This window comes from Gymnodraco acuticeps, unplaced genomic scaffold, assembly GCF_902827175.1.
Source record: "Gymnodraco acuticeps unplaced genomic scaffold, fGymAcu1.1, whole genome shotgun sequence".
Lineage (NCBI taxonomy): Eukaryota > Metazoa > Chordata > Actinopteri > Perciformes > Bathydraconidae > Gymnodraco > Gymnodraco acuticeps.
In genome coordinates, this window is record NW_022990682.1 from 1,172,922 (window position 1) to 1,198,540 (window position 25,619).

Genomic DNA, 25,619 nt, shown 5'->3' on the forward strand with positions numbered 1-25,619 from the left:
GCATGTGTGTGCATGCGTGTGTGTGTGTGTATGTGTGTGTGTGTGATGAGTTACACTTACCAAGTCTGTTTTGGGCATATCCTGGTAGTCAGACGTGTAATATGACGCTGCTTTCCCAAAGCCATTGTCTCCAGCAGCCTTAGGTGGCTGAGCATGCTGTCGATAGGTTGCGCTCTTTGGAGTCCAGCAGAACAGGTTGATGGATTCACGAACACAGCGCTCAATGTCGATTTCTGTGCAACAAAAACAACAGGAGAAAAATATAAATACATAAAGTTAAACCTAGTCACGAAATATATGTTAGAAAGTTAGCAGGGGGCCTTTTATATCCAAGAAGACTAGATAAAGTCTACAGCCATGCTAGCGGCTCACAGACACAGTAGTTTTTCAGCTAATTGCTAATGTTAGCATGCTTACATATTTAAAATGACAACACACTGAAGTTTAGCAGGTGTGATGTTTCCCCTGGTCATCACCTTATTTTAGACTGTAAGCATGTTAAGATTTGCAAATTAACACTTAACACAAGTTACAGCTGAACTAATAGTGTGATTGGTCTTGCAGATATTTGCTATTAAAACACACAAAAACATTTTCGAGTCCTTTCAATTTATTCTGAGGGAAGCCATGGAATAGTGGCCAAGACATATTTCACTTAAAAGCTAAATAAACTCAGAACAGAGGGTATTCATCTGCTAATCTCTGAATGTTCACTTACCACTGACAACATTTTTACTACAAGATGATTGAACTGCTGTCAGAGCATAAAATGAATGAATACAAATGTGAATCCCTCCCTTGAATTACACAATAAGCATAAAGGATTATGTAAATGATGTGTGGGAGGTTTAGTTGTAGACGTGAGCAACTTGACCTTAGCATTTTGCTGCCATTAATACTCATAAACAGTCATTCAGCAGAGCCTTTTTAAGATCCTATCCGCCCATTGTATTGCTGCTGTACCTCATGTGAGCACTAACCCAAAAAAGCTTTTTTACAGCAAAGCAAAATGTTCTTCTGTTCCCCTTAATGCCATCCTTCCCCTGCTTCTTACTTTGAGAATAGAGAGGATTAGGAAACAGGGACTCTGGATTAGCCGAGGATTTGTGTAAATTAGGAATTCTTTCCTTCACACTCTTAACACTGACAGGCTCTCTCTTTCACTCCCCTTTTTTCTGGTGGATAACAAGCAAGTTGGCCTAATGAGCACTCCTTGGTATGACCTGCACCTGGCCCAGGCTCAAGGGAAATGATTAAAAATATGTATATTTCCCCGACGATATGTCCCACAGCGGCGTCGAGGTTAGGGTGCTGTCACTGTCAGCTGTCATGGGACCTCACAGACTCAGTTACAAGGTTCATTCGAGTGAAAAACACACCGGTGGTCCGAGATTCCTCACCGAGAGGCTCGCATGCAGTTCAGGGAAAACACATGTTCCCCTAGGGCAGGGATGGGCAAATGGCGGCCCGGGGGCCACATGCGGCCCCCATCTACTCTTTTTGCGGCCCTCAGATTAATTTATAAACAACGTAATTCATTTAAAAAAAAAAAATATATATATATATATATATATATAATATATATTTGTAATGTTTTTACTTGTAGTACTGATACCGTCCACTAGACTCCTAGTAACGTCGCGAGCTGCGTACATGATTTCAAATACTGGCGCTGAGGAACAGCAGAGTGCGACTTTGTGTGTTTGTGTTGACATTCCCCTTATTGTGGAATAAGTGGAAAAGGGGAATGCAGAGACTGGCTACAAGTGTCTTAGGTTCAAGTTAGACAACTAATGTCTGGGTAGTGTTCATGACTTCATGTTTATGTCATCTTAATGGTTAATCTCAATGCACACACATTTGCTTTACAATAGTTTAAAATAGTCTTATTCCACTGTTAAATAACCTGTTCAATACAAACATGCCACTTGTAAACATTAAAGAAAATGTCTGTGAACTGATATTTGTTTAGTGAGCTTATTAGAGGATGTTCCCTGAAAGATTGTAAAATGTCAATGAAGATGTCAGACTTAGTATATTTGTTAATAATTACATACAACACATGGAATTTGTGTGTGTGTGTTCCAAGTGAATCTGCAGCCCCCTGGTGGCCAGTACATCAATTATGTGGCCCCCACCACCATCAAAGTTGCCCATCCCTGCTATTCTAGGGCCTAGGGCGACAAATGCTGCATGCAATCACTTCGCGGGCTAAAAAGAGGCAGGGATGAGCACGAGGAGATTGATAGCGATGTTAACAAGCCCTGGGCTCAGCTGGGCATTCCAAGGAAGCTAACTCTAAAACGTTTCTTTTTTAGTCAGATAAAATTACATTTCCGTAATTACACAGTAGCGTTGATTGTGGGTCTGAATTGTTGCCACTAATAGTAGAATAGCATGATTAGTTAAGAGCAGCTTGGGGGAATTTTGGAATTGGATTTTGGTGCAGAGGAAGCTAGAACTGACAATAATGGAGATAAAATACCCACAGAATATAATCCATTGATTGTGACATTTCCCCTCTCTTTTTGTGAATGTTTTTTTTATTTGTAAACCATAATAAAATGCCTTATATTGTTTAACATATTTTACATATACATTTGGGTTGCAATGTATTGTGTTCAGTTTAAATATTTAAAATCGTCAATGTTGACATTACAAGTGTAAATAAAACATTATTCAAATGCAAGGAGGACTGCAGTTTTTCCAACACCTAATCTGATGTGATTGCAGCCGAAATGTGTTCAGTAATGTGTTATTTTCTTGTATGAAATTGCCCACAGAGCAGCTTGTTAGTTTTCTGAACGTGTTGAATGCTCACTGGAGCCAACTCAGAAAAACTACTTGTCGAAATTTAATTTGCGGTTCTGAAAATAGGTTTCAGTTATTCTCAAATGAGAACTTCTCTTGGGTAAAGTGTAGTGAGCTCACAAATAACACCCAGCTTCTCTGAAGGTCTGAGTACTTGTTGACAAAGTTAAAAATTGTCAACAACCTATAGTGAGTTAGGAATGATTATTTATAAAATACCCCCCAGGTCAATATAACCAGAAGGCAAGGCAAGGAAAGGCAAGGCAAGTTTTTGTATATAGCACCTTTCAACACAAGGCAATTCAAGGTGCTTAACTATGTAGAAGACTATGTATAGTACACATGATGTCCTCTTTAAAAGGTCCCTATCTTGTTTTGGGGGTTTCCTCTTCCCTGTGTTTTTCATAGGTTTTTGTGCATGAAGTATTGTTTGTCTTTCGTCAGCTCAATCTAAAATACTCCCTATATATCAGTCAATACCAAAATCCCCAAATGTGAATGTGTCATGCCATAATTGTCATGCACTCCCAAAACAAAACCTTCAACATCAATGTTCGACCTCTCCTTCTGTTTTTAAAGGGTCCCTCTGTGTAATGTTGCCCGGAGGTCTTTTAGCTGCTTGTGGTTGTTTTTCTCGGAACTAAACGTCTATAAGAAGCGCTCATCGGTTCTGTGCCCAGCCCTGCTCATTGAGACAGATGTTAATGTCCCGTGAAGGCGAGTGCCGCTGCATCATCAGTAAATACACGGTTCCTGTCAGCCGGGGAGCCTCGCTGGTCCATTGTGAATCAATGAAGTCTCAAACAGGAGAAAGTTATAGATCACCCGAAGCTACAAGACTAAGCCAATTGGAATCACAAAATGAGATGAATTGCCAACAGGCTGAGATGTATCACTGGCTCCAAGGCAAAACGCTTACCTGTTTCCCATTGAATTTAATTTCCAACTCTAATATACCGAGTGTGATATCATTCATAAAACTTAATTTAAAATAATTCAACATTTTCTTTTCAATTAAGTAATAGCCCAGATAGTCAGGATGAATTAAAAAAAAACATAAAAACATATATTAAAGAGAAAGTTAAACGTAGGACGATGAGTATCCATAATAATTGACAGTTTGGTGAACCAGCAAAGGGACCTTATAGTCTGAATCACTTCTCCTACATTTGGACCGCTCCTCTTCATTGGAATATTGGCAACTATAGACTTCCCAGTGTTATGTGTAATAGGCTTGTCACTGAGAATTATTGTCACTGGCCTCATTTACTGCCTAGGAGGAGGCAAAGAGAAGAGTGTGTCTGAATCATTTAAGAGCCACTTGACTGTTAACTTTTATTCCGACAACTAAATGTCAAGCCTTCTAATGCATCTAGCAAAGTGCATCCTCTTCTCTTCACCTTAGATTATGTCAGAATGTATAATGCAACAACACAGTCATACTCAGTAAATGCAGGCTTTCATCATCCAAAGGCTGAAATTAAGAGAAATATTAAAGATGCCCTATTTAGATTGTTTGGGTTTTCCCTTTCCTGCAGTGTGTCATTTAGTTTCTTGTGCGTGCAGAGGGTAACATCCCAAAGTTCACACCAAGTTGAGTTTCTCACACTCCCCCCGTGTCTGAAACGCCTTGATTGTACTCCTTTGTTTAAGGCCGCTACACACCAACCTGAGACCAAAGAACGCGTACCGAAGGCGTCCCGACTTTTACGTCCGCTACGTCGCCTGCGTCGGCTACGCCGCCCGCCTACGCCACCCGCCTACGAACACACCGCAAAGACTTCAGTCGACGAGTGGCAATAACGGTCCTTACCAGCAGGCAGCGGTAGTGTGTATTCGTCATTCAAAAGAGGCAACAGCCAATCAGAGTGATTTCTTTGGCCGACTTTCTTTGGCCGATTCATTGAAATGCGGTGCTAACGCAGGACTACGCACAGCTTCTTCCCTTCAGCAGTCAGACTGCTGGCAATGAACCCCACGCTGTCCCATACTGCCTAGTTGTTGTCGTGTGCTGTGCTGAAGCGCAATTATACAGTACTGTATTCACTGTATTTATTATTATCTGTGTATTTATTTTTATTTATACATTTCCCATCTATATACCTTTATTTTCGTATCATTTATTTTGTACATACTACTGATAATTGTTTGTTTGTTTGTTTGTAGCCTTTATTTAACCAGGTGAAAGCCCCTTGAGATCAAAAGATCTCTTTTTCAAGGGTGACCTGCAGGACATTAGTTACACATGTAACATAAAAACAACAGAACAACAATAAGGATACATAAATATTGGCGCTGGCCAATAGAAGCGCAAATGTCACAATGTTGCAGAAGTAAACAAGGGAGTCCAATGGAGTAGTTCTGGAAGGGGGGGGGGGGGGGAGGCCTTTGCAGCAGACCATTTACATGCACAAAAACTTATAACACATACTACCGGAAAGGGAAACCTCAAAAACAATAATTGGGGCCTCTTTAAATGGTGAAAATCTGATCAGCCATAGCGGAGAGATAGAGATATCAAGAAAACTGTCTTGCCCACAAATTGAAAGCGTATTGAGGATTATAACATCCACTGAAGTAGGCTATAAACTGAGGGTTATTCCAACATTTTGACCCAGGGAGACATTAATTGAACATTCAACCTATAGGAAAAACATTGCCGGGATCATAAAATCATTTGAATGTGTGATACTAAGAGGATATTGAGCCGGGGAGCATTGAATATCGGGAACATAGATACGCTCCTGGGAATCACGAATGCCCGAACAACATTTTTATAGCAATCCATTTGCTAGTTGATAAATGACAGGGTAGCCATTGAGATGAAACAACCAATGCACAGACACAGACAAGGTGAAATAGAGCTGTCCTGCTAGCATGGCTAAAACCAAACCCTGCACTTTACAGGCCAATAAGCCCAGCGTAGTGAAACCTCTAGTGTCAGTTATAGCGCTTATAAATATATTGATGAACTGTTCCTGGTAGTGGATTTAGAAGTCTGTGTCTGTTACAAGTGATATATTACTCGCTACAGTCTGCACCAGAACATTCATAGACATTTAAGAAAACAAGTTCTGTTTTAAGTCAGTCCAAAGCACAGAATTCATTCCTAATATAGTTTAGAGAGTGGGCCAGATGCTACGCTGTAACTACCCAGGTATACACAAGCTGCGATAATGAGACTGGACGTGATATACACAAACAAGCTGGCAGCGGTAGCCACTCTCAGGAAATCTTGCCAAAGAAGCTGACTGCAGCTCTAGGCCAGCATATTTTACCTTTATAAGGACAACTTGCTCTCCTTCTGCCTCCCGCCTCAATCACATGAATCTGTTGGACAGTAAAACACCGTGAAGTATACGCTGAATTCAGGCAGAAGAGGAGGCGGCTGGTCTTGGTTTACAGAGCGCTGCAGCATGCCTTTTGGACAAAACATCTCAATCTCTGTTAGTTTTGAATAACCTCAATGTCTGCCTTTCAAATTGAAAAATAGGGATGAGCAGCATTTGGAAATAGAGTTTTAAATTAAATTGTTTGAGTCATCCCCAGGGCGAGAGGTCTATTCGGAAGACATTTGCATGAATGCTGCTCTCGGATTTTATGTCACTGATAATTTGCTGAAGTAGTCTTTTTGTGCAAGTAAACAAGGAGCAGTAAAGAGAGCACGGACGAAGAGAAACCAAGAGACTTCACTCAATGTGGTATAAAAAGAAATCCAAATCCTCACTTGTTCTAAAATGACTTAAAGAGGACATATTATGCTCATTTTCAGGTTCATATTTGTATTTTGTGCCTCTACTGGAGGGAACATTGGGATATAAGCCTTTGCAGACCACATCCACTTAACCTACTGTATATAATAACCTACAGCAAAGTGAAAACTCCCTCGAGCATAATAGGGCCGCTTTAACACATAAATGTTATCAACATATTAAACCTACATATTACTTTATTTGTCGTCCCTCCAACTGTGTCTCATTTGATATACGGATAGAGAACAACTCAGGGCAGCAAAGCACTGTAACCTGCTGGGGTTTTCAACCATACTGCTGTGTTAAAACCTATATATGAATATACACCAAACCAGGATTTGCAGTAAGTGTGCAAAAAGCAATAAAGTGAATGCAGGTGTATCGCATTTTTATGTTTTATATGCTGGATTGCTACTATTTTAAAGTGTTTTTTTTCCCCCCCTGTTCGTGTCATTTACCAACTCCATACCTTCTCCCTGTGTGAGTTTTATATTAAATATAAATCTCTTTATGAGCAAAGTGATAGTTGCTTCAGCTAACCCTTGGCTTTATTTATTTGTGCCTGTATCTGTTATTCTTCCATGACTAACCCTGCATTTGTTGTCCAGAGATACAAAAAAAGTGTCTCTTAGTCTCCCTGTTTCACGTCTGATAGCAGCCAAAGAACCCATAGCAACAATTGACTTTAGTTTTTACACAAACTAAAGGTGGATTTAAAGCTCTGAAAGGAGATAATGGAAATGCAAGAGAACCATAGAGTCTGGGTTTTCTGTGGCAGGCAATTCCCAGGGTGCAGCGGTTGACTGTTGGACAGATACAGAGAGCGTGGCACACCTACAGCACATCGAGGGAGGGAGTGTGTCTGCTTTGAGGATAACATTAACTCAAGACACATCAGTACACATTATACTCTGAGGAATGAGCCTCCTAAACATGCTAGTTTCTCACACAGATGGACAACCTTAGTTAGGTCAAAGGAAGGCAGGAAAAGTGTGTCTGCTATGGATGATACATGATATAACGGATGAAGAAAGTGTGCTGTTAGACACTATCTTAATCTTGATATTATCTGAACTCTTATCTGTACAGTCTGTGATTCACTCTTATAGTGTCTGCTTTCACGTCTGAATTACCCTGGGAATCAATAAATGTCCACCTTATCTGATCTTGTTAGGATGTTGTTATTTATAATATTTTGCCTAGCCTACGTTTGGATTACAGCTGGAAAAGGGGCAAAGGGAAGACTTAGTATTTAAAAAAATATGTAAATCAGAGCTTGTATTCTCACCTGGCAGGTCAGAGAAGAGTAGGATGCACTCATTGAAGCCATTGGCCAAGAGACGGTCCCTGAGCTGCTGCAGTATGGCCACGCCAATACAGAAGGGGAAAGAGGAGTTACCCAGCAGCAGTGTGTCCCACAGGTGGAAGATCTTGTGCAGCGGAAACACATCTGCATGGCGTGGGACAAAAATAAACACAACAAAAGGGAGATTTTACATAAAGACTGACAAAGAGAGTGCCTGAAAAGACATCTCCCCTGGAGGGACACTAGCGAGCGACACATACGTAGAGAGATAGAGAGAATCCGTTGTTACATAATGAGTGTGATTTGCATGTGCTCGAGCATTTACTTAACATGGCTCTTAAATGGGAAGCTCACCAAGCAGTATTGTGCATTGGCAAGATTGCTCGGAGGGAAATGTGATGTGGGGGAAGCAGCTGGGAAAATGTTTTTAGGTGGGTGTTGTTTTAAAATGACAGGAAGAACATCAGGGGGCTGAGGAGCTTTAGTGCGAGGAACCTACACAAGTTTTTTCAAGCCAACTAAAGCCACATCCTGATAATGTGTCCCACTGCAGCTCTAATTTCACTCATATTACTTATTAATGTAATGTTTCCACCCTGTTAAGATTAATGCACGGGAACCAGTGCCGTCCGCCTGTTTATATCATCCCGTGGTTTGTTATGGTGGATGCTGGGCAGCAGATTTTAGTGTTTGTGTGTGTGCATGTGTGTGTGCATGTGTGTGTGTGTGTGTGTGTGTGTGTGTGTGTGTGTGTGTGTGTGTGTGTGTGTGTGTGTGTGTGTGTGTGTGTGTGTGTGTGTGTGTGTGTGTGTGTGTGTGTGTGTGTGTGTGTGTGTGTGTGTGTGTGTGTGTGTGCATGTGTGTGTGGGAGGGTGTGCAGTGTGAATGTTGTAAGGCTGAGGGAGCTGGAGTGGTCAGAAAATGCCTCGGAGGTTGTACTCCACATTAGCATTCTGCTGGGCAGACTGGTGCATGTGAATGACAGGTAGTGTGTGTGTGTGTGTGTGTGTGTGTGTGTGTGTGTGTGTGTGTGTGTGTGTGTGTGTGCGTGTGTGTGTGTGTGAATTGAAGATGACCCTCCAACCTTGTCTCGTATTGGATTGGGGACATTAGCAGTCAGAGGGGCACACCTTCGGAATACTGGACTCACACACTGCCTCAGGGGAAGGATGAGGGGTAAAGGGGTCACACCACTTCAAACTCTACACCCAAGGATTGGTCTGAGTATGTGTGTGTGTGCGTGTGTGTGTCACAAAACACCTCACTGCAAATCACTGATCAATATCAATTTGGCTACAATTAATGTCAATTAAAGGTTGTGTTCTGTAAATCTGCCAACTTGCAAAGTTTAAAGCAACAATCTAAAATGACATTAAGAAGGTAAAACATTATTCAAGCAGTTTTACCGTATGATGGATCTGTACCTAGAATACACAGAGGTTAATGGCACATTATTCAATTTGTAACATTCATCTGTGACCCACCCTTACCTATTTGCTCATATTCCAGCGCTACAATTGTGGAAGATAAAAGCGTACGGCTGCTATGAAATGACAAACTGCATGTTCAGAACCAGCCAAAAAAGGATTAAACCCTGTCTCTGCTTCTAACAAAGATAAAAGGGCTCTAACATGATCACAGGTTTCCACAATAAATCACTGAAACCTCCAATTATTGCTGGGATCTGTAATATTTTATCATCTTCAAATATTTGGAAAGTTTCAATTGTAGACATCATCAACTTCCAAAAAGAATCACAGAACTGCGGGCACCTAAATCATTTGACCACCACAACCTAGGCTGATTGAAATTAATGACAACTAAGCTAATTCTAACTTCATTCAAATGAAATGTTTTATTCCCTGTACAAATTGTGAGGATGACATAACACAGTACAATATAAAGCAGTCCGAGTTAACATCTCAAACTACGCTCTCAGAAATGCCCTGAATAGAGCACTTATCAACACTCTCACAATACAAGCTTGTAAGTCTCACCAGAAGCCGAATGCTTTACAAATGTAGCACTCACTGCAGGCTATCGTAATGGATTCTATTAGAGAAGTGCTTTTTGCTTATTTTCTTATTTTTCCCCAGTGCTGCATGCATAAACAAATCTTGGTACAGTGAATAACTACCAAAAGTGCCTTTTTTTCTACTATAAAAACAACTTTTAAGTGTATATCCTGACCTCTACATCCACAGGTGCTCCTTTAAGTTATATTAGGGAGGGGAACGATTTATTAGCAGGAAGTGGTTCACAATTTAAGAGCATAAAAACTAAGGAGTCAGGGCATAATAAGTTATATAAATCACACCCTCCTCAAGGTTCTCCTGAGGAAGGAGAGCTTGCCAATAAGTGTTGATGTATTCTTCTAATGTACTAAATCCATATTTACTAAAGGCCGTTTATTCATACCATCCTGGGATAGAGCGCTTAAAATTGATTTTGTCTGGCACATCCAACCAATGGACCTAGATTATACTGGAATTGTCCTTTCTTAATGTTACCTCAAACATATTTCTCACAAACCGTAGGTTGTTAGGGAAATAATTGTCCTAGACTCCTAGATATGACGTACATGACCAACCCTGACGTCTGTTTATCTTCTTTAAGGACATAGGCTGCTTCAGCCATAATGTTATTGTTCCCATTCTGTGACCGGTCAACACTAGGTCACATATGGTCTGTTATTGTGGGTGCACTGGGACACTTCCTTCTTTGTTGTTTGTGGACTCCAAGGTATGACATCTTCGAGGCCATAAATGACGGACGCAAGTGACTCAGTGTGCCCAACTGGTTAAACTATCTTATCAAAATATGTTGATTACTCTCTGTGAAACCAGTTAAATGGGCTAACGAGAGAGAGGCGCTCCAGAATTGACGTGGCAACCCACCCGTGCAGTCAGACCGTGACTGCTGTGACTTGTGATGTGAATCTCTCCGGCCGTAACTCCAAATAAACCTCCAGTGTTTGACATCAAAGCTCCTGCTCTACCGTGTCTCCTTCCTGAGTCGGTGACTCCCACTGCATTGCTACACAGAAGTTTCCCTTACATAGGTTAGAATAAATAATCTGCGTATTCAGTTGATTTTAAAATCATTACAATGTGATCAATAATTTTGAAATAGCTGTGTGAGTACAGCTATCTCCATACTCACAATGGCTTATGCAATGTATCTCATAAAATATCTCAGGCACCACTGGCTGTTACTTTTCCAACTCAGTATTTTCATGAAGAAATGGTGCGAACTGACTCACAGGGAGCAACAATAATAAGCCTGTAAAGTCTACAACTCAGTTCTGCCACTCTGTGTAGTCGCAGAGACGTGACACTTGGTACAGAGATGTATCTGCATACAAAGGACCTTTGCTTTTTAAACACTACAGTATAATGTCAACCATCCATTTCTTGCTGGCATTTTGGGAAATAAATCTCTTTCAACAGTGTTACGCAACGTGTTAATTACATAACACAGCAATCACTTTACTTATATTTGATTTAATAGCAGTCGCCATTTTATTAGGTGGTCAGTTTAATTCTATTGTCTTCGTTTCCCCCCCTTACTTTGGTGGTCAAATTTGACCGGTCCTGTTTTAACTGCTATTACATTAACACAAAAACCATTAATCATCACCAAATGTCATTTAACACCCTTTCAAACTGTAAATATTGTATCAGACTACTGGTATACATGAAAAACTGCAGTACATATACAAAGAATAGACACTGAACATGTATTGCGTGTGCCAGGTGTGATCCATGTGGGGGGATGGGCACATAAGAGCGGGAAATGTGTCAAATTTTTCTGTGTGTGTGCAGGTGTGATTCACATGGGGGGATTGGGCACATAAGGGTGTGTGTGTGTGTGTGTGTTTTATCTGATCCGGATGGTTACTAATTCCTTTTCTTTATGGCGGTCATTAAAGCCTTAATGCAATCGGATGTAAAACAAAAAAGTTATGATTGATGAAAGTAGTAAATCGGTCAGATTTGACCCGAAGACAATAGGAGGGTTAAAATGATAGTGGACAACAAATTCAGATAATTAAGCTAGAAAATAAACTATAAATTAGACATAATATGATATGTAAATGTTATGTCATGATTATCGGGCATTAACATAAGAGAAAACGTAATTATAGAGTTGGTTGAGAGCTAGTTTAAATTGGTTTATATACAGTGCTATGTCCTATAACAATGTATCATACATTTTGCATTTACCATCTCTGGAAAGTAACCTGTACTAACTAGCTATATGGAAATGTAGTGGAGAAGAAGTAGGATGTAACAGCAAATGGATATAAATAAGTATAAGTACAAATATTACATGTAAATAGTTACTTTGCATCAATGGTTTAAAAGACTGAACCTGAAACATGAATTTGTAGATATGTGTGTCAGTTGTCATGTACCCTGTTCAGACCAATGACAACTGAGAAAACACTTTCCACTGATGTAGACTCTGAGATGTAGTTAAAAGCTCAGAAAAAGCTAGAAGCCTTGGATCTCGAGTTAAGATGCTTTGGTCAACATATTTATGATGTTTGCAGCTGGTACTCGTCTTACTGATCTTTTCCCACAAGGACGAGAACAATTGCTGCGAGCAGATGTCTTATTAGCTTTATGTTGGTGTTTTAAAATGTATTCATTTAGATACAGAATGGATAAATGAAAGATCTTCAAATCCGAGGTAATGTTGGACTGAGCAACAGAGCCCTTCAGAACTGGTATGGATGAGCAGCTGAAATAAAGGTCAAGAGAAAAAAAAACACAAAAACCTTCAGAACTGGTCCATACTGAGCCCACTGACCTTCAGAGTATTTTATTTACACTCTAAATGAAACAGACTCAAAATGCCCTCTGAAAGGTTTTGCTAAGTGCCACATCATGTTCACACCGTAGAAAGTAAAACGACTTACGTGTAAACATGGTCAGGAACCATGGAATGGCATAAAGCTGTGGGGAAAGGAAATAATACACACAAGCACATTAATGAGATAATGTAGCATTCATTTGTATAAAATATTCACTATGTCGGAACAAAGTGCAGAGAGCTGAAAGTGAAATTAACTGCTTTCTCACTGGAGAGCTTTCTTTATTAAATGCGGCACAAAGGCTGCACATCTCTCCGGTTTGAGAGAAACAGAAACAACGATAAAGAGCAAACTGCTGCGTTTGGTTATTAGTCGACGGGGAGAAAGCTAACAATGAATGTCATTATACAAGTCGTGTCATCCATCCTTCTTTCTCTCCAACTTCCACTTTCTCCATTACACACTTTCCCTGGAGGAAATGCATAAAATTGGAATTAAAGACCGCACACACACTGCACCATTAGCCACCTGCTACAACACCTGGCAAACGCTGGCAAACGTCACTCACGCTCTGTTATATTCCTACTAGGAAAAGGTCTGCAGCAGAGTGTGCAGGGATGCTGGAGCTTATCTCAGTTAATTGATAGCTAATTGCGTAGGAGCCGGTGACTGTCGAGAAGACCCCCCCTCTGCCCAGGAGTAATGACCAGGAGACACTGCACTGAGTCGCTGCCTCAATTTCAACAGCTCCACAGCACTGGGAATCCAGCCAGATTGGATTAGTGTAGGTGTAAATGGAAGACCCAAGAGAGCAGATGTGGCCAAATTGAGAATGGCCTGAATCAAACCGCTGGTCCGCGTCCAATCTGACTCTCTGCCGATGGCTGGAGGCATTTCTGGATCCAACCCCGCACCATGTCCTAAGATTACATGTGGTTACTGCATGCTTGCACAAGACAAACTGTATTGAGCTAGCCATGCTTCGATATGGGAAATCAAATCCATTTCTTACTGCAGTGACGTTCGTTTTTAGAGCAGACGGATGTTGGTAAAACAACAGATCTGAATGTGTTTATGAAGAGGAAAAAAAAGGAATTGATGGTCTGTAAAAAAGTCTAATTACTTGGATGGACATCAAGCATGAAAAGCTGTAACAACAAAGCCTGTTCCAATATCATCCTGTCCCAACAATGAAAGCAGGCGGATAAAAGCCCCCTTTGAAAGGCAAGTCAATGCTGGTAGTCGTGTACATGCAGTATGTGTGAGGTCAGCATCAAAAAGGCATGTTGTTCTTTGAAAGTCTGTAAAAACGGATGATATTGGAAGAACCCAATGGGACAATCTGTTCAAGGAAAGGCAATACAAGTTACATTTAGGCATTAAGCCAAAGTATCTTCTTGAATTGTGTTTTTCCTACACATTTTAAAGAATGACAGACAGGCTACAGTTGTTCGCCTCACTTGCTCCACTTTAAAAAAAGGAGCTGCAGTATTGTAAGGCAAGAGAAAGGAGGAAGAGGCTTTAAACCCTGACTCCTCCATGACAGAGACCCCACTTTTCATCAGATAATGTCCCAGTGGCCGGTCTACAGGTGACACACATTCATCAGCGCACTTATCAAACCCCAGAGAGGGGAGAGACTTTAACCTTGTCACTGTCTGAGCAGAGCCATAAGGAAGGAAGCGAAGGGCAGGAAGAAGTGGCACAGAGTAAGAGAAATAATGTAAGCCTGGCAGAGGACAATCGTTAAGTGTGCCTTGCAGACATTAGTCGCTGTATAAATCATCACCAGTGGACTATAGGGAGAGCATGACCCCAGCCACAAATTCTGGAAAGGATGATGGAAACAAAAAGTGTCAATGACAATGAAAGGATATACACGGTGATCTATGGATGGTCATTTTCTTTGGCCCTGGTGCAGAGAGGAAGAATCTTGAATACTTTCTTGACTTTCCATTAAAAGGTAAACCTGCAGTAGAAGACTTTACTGCTATCCTAGTGTGCCCTCCTCTGCAGTCTGCTGTCGTCAGTGTGTCAGGGCGCTTGCTCTCTTGGTAACTTACATCTGGGATGAAGCCAATCTCATTTAGATGGTTGCTTAGCTCAGGGTCGTGGAAGGCAATCATTTGGGAGAAGACGGTCAAGTACTCTGAAAAACAGATAAAAGGGCAAGAGGTCTATTCATTGTAAAGCTTGAGTGCTTAAAACTTTATATTGAGAGTCTTCTCAACCAAGCACTTTGCAGTCAATACTAAGAACCAGATGGAGAGGAACTAAATATACTCAAGAATTTAACTTGTACTTTACTCGAGAATTGTTCATGTTACTTTATACTTTTACTCTACTACATTCGTTTGACAACATACAGTAAGTGGCTGTTACTTTTGCAGGTTTATATTATTAATACAAACATTAAATCCAGATACCTGGCATTAAAACACAAATATGTGATTATTTACCAGCTGTAAAATGATCATGATAAGACATATGATTGAATCACTTATTATAAACCAGAGATATTTTATATATTATTAAGAGAATGGCCACTTTGGATAATGAGTACTTTAAGATTTGGTACGTAAATATATTTTTGATTGCAGGGCTTTTAATTGTAACAGAGTACTTCTACACTGCTGAATTATTACTTTCACTTAACTATACGACCCGAGTACGTCTTCCACCACTGCTAAGAATGCAATATATATTACATAACATGTAAACATACACACACTAACCTCATAAATGATTGAATTTAGCAAATTAATCATTAAGCAAAGACATCTCATAGTTTAGAAGTCATCACAAGAAGCTATTTGCTGCCTTATAACAGAGAGACTGAGGGGGGATTGAAATGATATGTTATATGTTTTTTCTTTTTCTGTTTTGAATAACCATAAGAGAGAAATCATCAGAAAGAGACAAAGCCAAAATGTTGCAGGTAGACGGCTAATCCACTGAAACCTTGGAAACTGACTTGTGCACATGCCCAGTGGAAACCCTGTAATGCTGGGCTCCCATTCTTCACACTGTAAATGAAAACAGGGGCTCGGTACAGATGGATAAACATTAGCCGGCTCTCCAGGGCATCATGCAGTGGATAGAAAGGATAATAGTCACATTCCCCCACTGAGTTCAAGAGGTATAGCTGTTGTCACATAAGAATTGCTTTTGACATTGCTCTGCAGGCTTTTGCAGTTTCATTTGTTTCCCTTTATCTAAATGATGTGGCTCGGCTGCAAACTCCATTAGGACGGACTGAAATTAGTTTTCACAGCTTAGAAACAACATGTAGCCAGAATTTAATCAACACCGAGCTGACGGCCTGATGCTCCGAGCCAGACGATGATAATTTGTTTTTGAACATAGCCGAGTACTCTGACCATATTAATACGTATTACTGTGCAAAACAAAGCAGGGCAGTATAACTGGTCGACTCAACAGGTGTTTGTTCTACTATATCTCACCTTGAATGACATGAGAGTTGTCCTTCAGGAAGAAGTTGTACAAGTACTTTGGGATGAAGGCGGACATGCAGGCATATGCCAGCGCTGTGAAAAGATAAGTATGAAAGGAAGTCAAAAACTAGAAAAGAGCACTTAGTAGTTAAAACAATAGGCTATTTAAATTGAAATCCCTACCTTCGTTATTGAAATTCAAGTAGAGGAACGGCGCACAAAGTGAATCCAAACCTGAAATAAAGCAAGGAAAATAAATAAAATATGTATAATACAATTGTTATGTATATGTTCACAAAACTGAGGGTAAAAAAACGAGTTTGCAGGATGTGACATGAGCACCATCTAGTGTCTAGTCCTGAATAGTACAATAAGGAATAATGTAAATGACGGAGAGGGAGGAGAAATACTGAAGGAAAAACAAAAAAGGAGACAAAAAACATTCAGTGAGACAGCAGATACTGACCCTGCCAGTAGACCAGGTCGGGGTGAGAGACCACCCAGGCTTTCAACACACGCCTGAACTTGATGTGACCCTGCGGAGACGACAGCAGCTCATCGTACTGGTGGCAGCGCGGGATATCCACCTCTATCTGTGGTATACAGTAGATAATAAATTCATTCCAAAAGTGTAAACAACGTTTTATATGTATGGTTACAAATAAATTACCTGTCTGTCAGTTGGGATCGGGGTATCCTTGTCAGTGCTCTCATATTTGGCTTGAATGTCACCCTGTTAAAATAAAAAAAATGGTTTAAAAGATTATCTTTCAGAGAAAATAATGCTGAAACTGCATCTTGTCTCAACACAAGACTACAATTTATCTTATACCTCAATGCCCAGCAGTGCTGCCCACACCAGACCCCGAACAAGAGGGGGGATATCCACTCTGGCCTCTTTCCACACCAAGTTCTTCTTGTAAGGATACGCCTGAGGGCAAAGTATAAAAAAGAAAAGTTTGGATGTTTTGAAGTGGGTTTGAGATACTTTTCATATACCAATGTGAACGGTTTGCAGCAGCAAAACACATTTTAGAATATATTTTTGTAACAATCACTTTTTTTCCTTACCATCAAATAAATTGCCACTTCTTGACAAAAAACAAAACGTTTTACCTCACAAAACAGGGGAGTTCATTGTATTTTCCTACCATGATGGTTTTTTAAGTTTGATATTGTGAAACTTTTGGAAGTCCAGACTAACCCTTTCACCAAAATCACACAATAACAAAGTAGCCAATGGAGCCAGTGGTAGACCAGCAACCAAAGTTGTAGTCTGGTGGATCTGGTGAGACCATAGAAACATTTTAAGTACCCTGCCCATAATAAGGGCTGTCTGAAAGTAATGGAAAGCAGTGAAAATATTCTAAATCTAGCATACTGATGTTTTTTGAGAAGGCCTTTCTTTTAGCAACCCCCGTCTACAGGAGTACTGCTTATCCTTCTGTCTGTCTCTCCAAACTGGAGGCGTGCACACCGCAATTTACTTCAGGACACATGCAATAAATATGGATAAGTATCTGATTCAACCCAACTTCGAAACAATCCAAAATTCCCCGTTTAACAGAGTATACATGACCCAGCTTTAATTTGAAAGTAACCTGGTTAAATGATAATTGTTACAAATCCAGAACTGGAGTTGAAACACTCACCAGCCTCTGACATATCTAGGATTTCGCTGTAATTGGAGAAAAAAATGCTAATGAGGGTAGCATCAATGTGTGTGTATGTGTGTGTGTGTGTGTGTGTGTGTGTGTGTAGGAATTAGAATGGAGCCCAGACCTTGAGCAGCCTGTCAAAGAGGATGATGCGGATGAGCTGGTACTCGGTGTCTCTCTCTCGGATGATAAGTGGGAGCTTGACGGTGGTCGACAGCTCATTGCTGCTGTTGGACTGGGGCAGACTTGACTGTCTGAAGTAGAGGAAATATGACATTACCCGAGCCAAAATAAATGATAGGGTGACATGAGAAGTTGTGACAGGGGAGGAGAGGGCGAAAGAGGCAATTTAAAAGATAAAAATGGCTTACTCGTCTTCCAGTAGAGGGTAATAGGCTTCTCCTGCTACATCCCTCAGTCTCTGGAAAAAGGGATAGAGAGGCTTAAGAAACATAAGATGGATCCACAATTACAGTTTAATTTAGTTCAAGGGGGCATTTTGAAACCTCTTATAGCATAAATAAAACACCCACTATAAACCAAGCATGCCACATTTGTGGATCAACCGCATTCAAAACCGTAGGCATATTGGACAGAAAATAAATCACTTTTTTTAGGAAGAGTTGTCAGCTGGAGTGATAAACAAACATTAATTTAACTTGAAATATTGCCAAGGCTAATGAGTTATGTTATTAAAAGGTGTTTCTTGCCTTTGTAACAAATGATGGTAAAAAAGATCAAAGAAAGTATTTACATTTGATAACACATTTGAAAAAGTACCCTTAAACCCTAACCATACAGTATGAACAATACATACATTCACACAATATTGTACATGTCAGTTGAAAGGTTTGTTTTCTTACGTTTCCTAGTTGGCACAGAGACAGTGTTACTGTTGTGTCATCAAGCAAGAAACTCCGATCCCTTCTCTGTCCAAACGACTCCCCGTCTTCCAGGACAAAACTTTAAGAAGAGAGAAACAGAGACAGAGAGCGTGTGAATATCAACTAAAGCTAGCAGATGGATTCATCACTGCATGTGTGTGTTTTATGTACTTTGCGAGAGTGCAGATTGGAGGTTTGGATTGTATGATCCCTTTGTTGGTCAGCTCCTTCTCCAGGTCCCCCCCCGCCAGACACCACAGATGGTACACCTCATTTATGGCGCGCTCCGACAGGTAGTCTTCATCATCGTCTAATAACAATCATACACACAGAACAGTAAACACATCCCCATAAACACAGCACACACAATCAAAAGATCACCTTCATATCAAGTTTATAATCCTCTCCTGACATTAACACACATGTTCACTCGTATGGTAACGGAATATTGTTTTAACAAAACATACATTTCAATGATGTGGTTTATTTTGTGAAATCTTGTTGAACTGAAACGTGTATAATAATAATAATAATAATATATCCCTATCCCAAAAACACTTCCCACAGGTGGTTTATACATGATCACTTTTGATATTTCAACCTGCCCATTTTTGCTGGGCTTTAAAAAAAAGTATGTGTTGTAGAATTTAAATGTTTAACAAATAAAGTAAGTGCAGTTTCTTGTAAAAGAACAAAGCTTATACAAACTAACTAAGCCCTCAATATAATTGGTGGAGGTTAAATATTATAGGCGATATCAAATGCAAGACTCCTTAACTATGCAAGACAATTCTCACGGGACACCACTTAAAACCTTTTACACTCATTACTTCTATCTTTCTGCTACTTTAATTGAGTTGCTTGCTAGAATTCTTAATGTAACCTACCTTACCACAATCAATTCAGCTTTTAGAAATGTCTTTTTTTTAGGTTTTTGTCAGAAAGAAGAGGGTTGACAGAAGGACTTTGTGTAAAGTGTGTAGGTGTAACTCTGCGATGTTGTGTGTATTTGGGGCAGACCTTTGCAAAGGTCGCTGATGTCCTCTGGAAGCTCCAGATGTGCACAGCGGAGGGAAGAAGAGAAGAGACTAACAGGCTTCTTGAAGGGCGTATAGAGGCAGGAGACGCCATTAAAAATAGGGTCTCCCAGCAGCTCTGCAGGGGTCGGCCTGAGGACACAGACATGGTCATGACAGCAAAATAGCCACAAACAGGGAGCGTGCATTAACGTTGTAATGTTGTATTAACTGAGGATTAATCGTACTTAACATGTAGTTATATAAAGTCAAACTGTTCATCTCAGTGTCAGCTTTTGCATGCTGGACTCCTTTGCAGGAAGTCTTTACTAATCGCATCAAAAGTGTTTTGGAAACTAAATGACAAGATCATTATATTAAAGGCTGTAATTACCTTTTGGATGGAAGAAATGTCAAGCACTTCCTTAATAACTCAAGAACATTCTCAGGCAGCTCCTGTAAAAAAAAGCCTTAATTAACTACAGTACACAAAGAACATACAGGTCGCATTTAAACTAACAAAAAATGTCAAAATGTCTGATTTTATTCATTTAAATGTAAAATACTATATGAAATCTGTTTTTATAATAATTTCCGGTGATTGGTTAGTAACATAGACCATGCTTACATACAAATGACCCATTAGCTTTTACAGAATGCTTAGAAACACCTATAACTTCTATCCATCAAGTTTTCAAATGCTGTTTCAGATTCTTTGGCTTAAAGTATTGTTTTGGTATTAGTACCTTAGCTAAGGTATTGTTTTACCCTGTATATACTGTAGCGATACTAAAACCTTTCAAAATGATCCCTAATGATGCCCATGTGGTTTTTAACTTCTGCCAAGGACGTTATGCTCAAGTTTAATGAACTTGGGGAAAGGGTGTAGCATGGGCCAAGGAAGAACCCATTACATGTTGGAACTGACTCACAGGGTGGATGCACACATTATTTTCTACTTATAACATCGGCCTCTGAGTGCCCTTCTCCTTTTATATATATATATATAATACTGCCATGCAAGTACTGCAACCTCATTTCCTGATAATGGCTAATACCAATCTCCTTAAAAGTACCATTAAAAATGTCTTTACATGAGGATTATCTAATTGACTTATATATCGAGGCAGCCAAGGGTTTTGACTTTACCTTAATGGCATCCAGACAGCCGTGTTCCTCAGCAAGGACGGTGACAATGTCGTCCATGCAACCTGAGAAAGACAAACGTATCACAGCGTGAGCTTAATTAGGCTTGAGAGTATATTGCAAAGTAATTACAATAATAATGTCCTTTTTACTCACCCAAGGTCAGAATGAATTTCAACCTCTCACTGATCTCAATATTCTGCAGCAGTCGCCGACCCTGTAATTAAGTCACAGCATCAGAATTAATAGGGAAAACTATCCATAAAGTGTGAGTTCAGGCAAACCCAAAATGATATATTGTATTGATGTCTTTGTCTTGTGTGAAGAGGGTTATGAAGGTTTCTTACTGCACATAATTCAAACAGCAAAACCCCAAGAGACCAGACATCAGTCTTGGGTCCTGAAGGCAGAGGAGCTTCATCATGGGAGGAGTCGCTGGGGTGGAAAGAGCCTTGAGCGATCACCTCTGGAGCGAGGTATGATGGGTACCTGAGGTCATGTTCACAGAGCAGATGAGAACACTGTGATATCTCAAAAAAAACATTTGCTCAGATACACAGTTTTCTGTCATATAAAAAAACTGTGCAGTGGTGAAACATCACACCATAGATGTTCATCCATTATGGTGAGCTTTGTTTGATTCACTTCAACATCCTTTCCATATTATGTCCAATAGTACAAATTAATATAGGATGTTCTCCCGACTATGATAAAACAAATAAATAATATAATAATAATAATAATAATGAAGAAAAAAAAACACATTAATAATAATAATACTAAACATAATTAAAAAAAATAAAAAAATTGTTTAAAAAAAATGGACTTCAATTCTAATAATTAATTCATTATTTTTGTCATTTTTCTTGACTAACACACAGAAAATGCATCAATATGGAAATAATTCTGAAAAATGGGTCGTCGCAGTACAAAATCTACCAGACAACATTCGTTACTTTAAATGTACGGGGATTTGAACCGGCGACCATCGGGTTCCTAAAGCCGTGTCCCTGTAGACTGAGCTACTGCCGCCCCATAGGCTGATGACATTGCACACCTTTCTATCATTATTCATCATTATATGTTTTTTGACACATTTATCACATGTTCCATCCAGATGTTTTACTGGAAGTCACGGGCATGTGCCATCATTCCTTTCCAACCTGCAAAAGGATATTACAAAGAGATACTTGACAGGGCAAAGGGGCTTTTGGATTAGGATAAAAGTCTAACAATCTGTTACAGTTTCAAAAGCAGGAAGCTCTTTTGATGCCCCATAAGCTGGTTTCTATGAAAAAAGCACGGTCGATTATGCATCAATGTTATGGTCAATGCCTTCTTCATGATTCAACTAACAGCAAACAGATACAAGTGATCCTTTGACCCTGAACAGACTGCTCACATAGCTCAGTCCCAGCAGTTGAGGAGTACCAGAGCACCATTGGACCTTTCCCTGTGATGAATGAGTAGACAAAGACGTACCCAATGGGAAAATCCACATCGGCTCCATGATCAGTCATGTGATAAAGGCCAAACTTTGCCAGCTTGACATTCCCCTACAAAGAAAAAACAATACTGTTACAGCCATTTTCTGTGTTGACAATGAGTGTATTATTTTCTTATTAATTTAGATCTTAATATATTCTTTCCATTTATGTATTAGTACCGAATTAAATATTTGGAGAAAAACTTAGATTTACTGCGAGCCACACCTGTGATATAAGGAAGGGGTGGGACTGAGCGTGAGGAGGAAATTGTCTCCAGCAATGAACGGGGAATCGGAACAGTCTTTGACCTCACGTTACACTGATCATTTTGTTTATTTAAATATATGGAAGCAAATAAATCGGCCAAGGAAGGCAAAGAAATCAGCGCCTACAGAGCTTTATTTGGATGGTTTTTAACGTGTGAGTCAAGAAGCGGATCCCTGTTGACGTGGCACAGTTTTAGATATCCCACAAGAATGGGCCACGACAAATACATTTGAATGACAGTGTTACTTGCAAGCACATATTGGAAAGACTTCAGTCAGTAAAAGCTAGAGGTACATTAAAAAGCTCAATTTTACCTTGCAGTCCATGAGGACATTGTGTGCGCTGAGGGCTCTGTGCACCATGCCATGTTTGTTCATAAAGTCCAGACCTTCAAGGAGCTCATAGGCTACCTGCAGCACCTTCTCTGAGCTATTACAGACACAAAGACAGCAGTATGTCATGATAAAGATTTCATTTACATTTTTTTTATTTTAGACGTTTACGTATTAGACGTTTGAGTAAACATATTATGCAAGCCTATCATCAGCCATTAGATGGCACGGTGAACGCATTGTATTACCGTGCACCATCATATATAACATATTGTATTAGCAGTACAAGGTTTTAACAATAGCTGCTCACCAGTGATAACAAAGGTAGAAAACAACATTGGTTCATCAGATACAGTGTAGTATAATTACTTTTAAATAGTTCATTTTGACATTTTTTTAAATGGCAATCCCACCTGGCTTTTATCCCCTGTTTTTGGAAATCACTTAAACTGCTTTCAAAGTGTTCAGCAACAACAATCAGTCTTTCTGTAAGGCAAGAAGAAGAAATACAAATAAAAACTGAGTTAGCAATGATGTATTGATATTCATTTATAATACGAGTATTTATTTTAAACCTCTACAATAAAATTTGAAGTGAAAATGCATCAGATTTGTATCTAAATCCGACAAAATTAAGAAAAGCTGCTATGTTTTATTATAAGTAATAATAATAATACATTACATTTATAAAGCGCTTTTCCTGGTGCTCAAAGCACTTACAAGCAAGTAAAACAAAATAACAATAATAGTAATCCTATTATACTGCATGAGGGCATTTCCACAGCAGAAACTATCCCAGGACCAAGATACTGCAAATAATGCAGTCCCTAAAACATTTTTTGTTCATTATCAATACAAAATATATTACTTAATCACAGCACACGTGATTTCCACACAGAATTCTAAGTATGTTTTGGATAAGCTCAATGACAGGACACAAGGGGCATAATATCACTCAAATAAAACAAATACAATTTAATAACCTTCAAGGACAGGCTCTGCAATTTAATTAGATCCCTGGCAAAGGACAAAACAGACTGTCATACCGTGTTTCCCTCTGGAGATGTCCACATATTGGCAGAGTCTGGGATGAGTGACGGTTTTGAGGATTTGGAAACGTCCCAGGATCTTGATGGAGTTTGGGGTGAGAGGGAGGCCATTGCTCCCACAGACATCATGAGGAAGAGCTGAGGCAAAGAAGGTGAAGGCTCCCAGCTGGGCGTCTTTCAGGGGCCTCATCTCGCCACTTGGTTTCAATGGGAAAGATCTGTTGAATTAATAAATGAATATTATGTGATGATAAGTGGCATCTGTATAATGTATTTGAATTCAACACAACAGCTCTGCTATTTATTCTATGGTTATACAAAGCCTAATTTTGTTGGGAGTGGCTATATACAGGACCGTCCTGTACACAACGCCAAATGACTATATACAGGACCGTCCTGTACACAACGCCAAATGACTATATACAGGACCGTCCTGTACACAACGCCAAATGACTATATACAGGACCGTCCTGTACACAACCCTCTGAAATGGCTATATACAGGACGGTCCTGTATATAAGGTCTCTGAAATGGCTATATACAGGACCGTCCTGTATACAAGCTCCAAAATGGCTATATACAGGACCGTCCTGTAAACAGCTCTCTGAAATGGCTATATACAGGACGGTCCTGTATATAGCCATTTCGGAGCTTGTATACAGGACGGTCCTGTATATAGCCATTTCAGAGACCTTATATACAGGACCGTCCTGTATATAGCCGTTTCAGGGCTTCTGTGCAGGACCGTCCTGTATATAGCTATTTCAGAGAGCTGTGTACAGGACCGTCCTGTATATAGCCATTTCAGAGAGCTGTGTACAGGACGGTCCTGTATATAGCCATTTGGCGTTGTGTACAGGACGGTCCTGTATATAGCCTCGGCCGTTTTTGTTAAGAGAAATTTAAATTGGTCTTTCATTTTTGTATCATCCTATCATTGCATTATTATCTTCAGCCGATTTATAATCTGTTTGTATACATTAAAAAGTGCAGGTTATTAGGAGTGCAGTGCAGTTCAGTACCACAACACAACTAAATAGCTATGACTTCAATGTTTAAAAATGTATCTAAATAACACCTTTATGACAGTGTAAAAAAAGGCCTAATGTTATAGGCATTACAAACGTAGAATGTATTGAAGAACAGTTTATTTGAGGATTGCATTCAATTGTACAGGTGAACGTAATAAAGTAGCCATTGAGTATAACTATGAATGAAGGGAACATTTTGATCATCAACACTACTATGGTGAATCATATATTCATTTAAACCTTGTACATGTTTCTATTAACGCTTGCTAATGAAAAACCCGTATTGGAACAAGTAAGACATATGTGACAGATGTGTATGTTTATATCAACTTCAATGTACACAGCGATGCTGCGGTTAACCCCACTGTGTAAATGTGACAGTTAGCTTAGTAAAATCATAACATCCCCCTTGGACCGAATAGTAAACAAACTATGCACTGTGGAAAACACCCCCGGAAAAAGTATAACGTTACTCACGTTTAATGCAAAATCTGCATTGCCATGTCAGCAGAATACACTTGGAAGTATTGATAAAACGATTTGAAATGTTTTAAATGAATTCGTTTCCTGCCTCTGCAATGTGATGTGAACAGCTGACTGAACGTG

General features: G+C 39.7%; 1 protein-coding gene across 1 annotated transcript in view; it reads right to left on the bottom strand.

Moving 5' to 3' along the window:
• tbck (TBC1 domain containing kinase) overlaps nucleotides 1-25,617 on the bottom strand; it is a 54,757-nt gene extending 29,140 nt beyond the window's left edge. Inside the window, exons 1-23 of the mRNA XM_034230168.1 lie at nucleotides 25,491-25,617; nucleotides 23,980-24,200; nucleotides 23,347-23,419; nucleotides 22,916-23,030; nucleotides 22,330-22,403; nucleotides 21,195-21,336; nucleotides 21,004-21,064; nucleotides 20,851-20,912; nucleotides 20,096-20,157; nucleotides 19,706-19,854; nucleotides 18,857-18,995; nucleotides 18,665-18,764; nucleotides 18,173-18,222; nucleotides 17,926-18,055; nucleotides 16,976-17,074; nucleotides 16,814-16,876; nucleotides 16,610-16,736; nucleotides 16,327-16,377; nucleotides 16,153-16,236; nucleotides 14,752-14,837; nucleotides 12,794-12,830; nucleotides 7,852-8,013; nucleotides 61-233 (exon numbers count right to left, since the gene is read on the bottom strand). Coding sequence (XP_034086059.1) covers nucleotides 61-233; nucleotides 7,852-8,013; nucleotides 12,794-12,830; nucleotides 14,752-14,837; nucleotides 16,153-16,236; nucleotides 16,327-16,377; nucleotides 16,610-16,736; nucleotides 16,814-16,876; nucleotides 16,976-17,074; nucleotides 17,926-18,055; nucleotides 18,173-18,222; nucleotides 18,665-18,764; nucleotides 18,857-18,995; nucleotides 19,706-19,854; nucleotides 20,096-20,157; nucleotides 20,851-20,912; nucleotides 21,004-21,064; nucleotides 21,195-21,336; nucleotides 22,330-22,403; nucleotides 22,916-23,030; nucleotides 23,347-23,419; nucleotides 23,980-24,172 — 2,232 coding nt within the window. The 5' untranslated portion in view covers nucleotides 24,173-24,200; nucleotides 25,491-25,617. The remainder of the gene's footprint in view (nucleotides 1-60; nucleotides 234-7,851; nucleotides 8,014-12,793; nucleotides 12,831-14,751; nucleotides 14,838-16,152; nucleotides 16,237-16,326; nucleotides 16,378-16,609; nucleotides 16,737-16,813; nucleotides 16,877-16,975; nucleotides 17,075-17,925; nucleotides 18,056-18,172; nucleotides 18,223-18,664; nucleotides 18,765-18,856; nucleotides 18,996-19,705; nucleotides 19,855-20,095; nucleotides 20,158-20,850; nucleotides 20,913-21,003; nucleotides 21,065-21,194; nucleotides 21,337-22,329; nucleotides 22,404-22,915; nucleotides 23,031-23,346; nucleotides 23,420-23,979; nucleotides 24,201-25,490) is intronic.
• Between the last annotated feature and the right edge of the window lie 2 nt (nucleotides 25,618-25,619).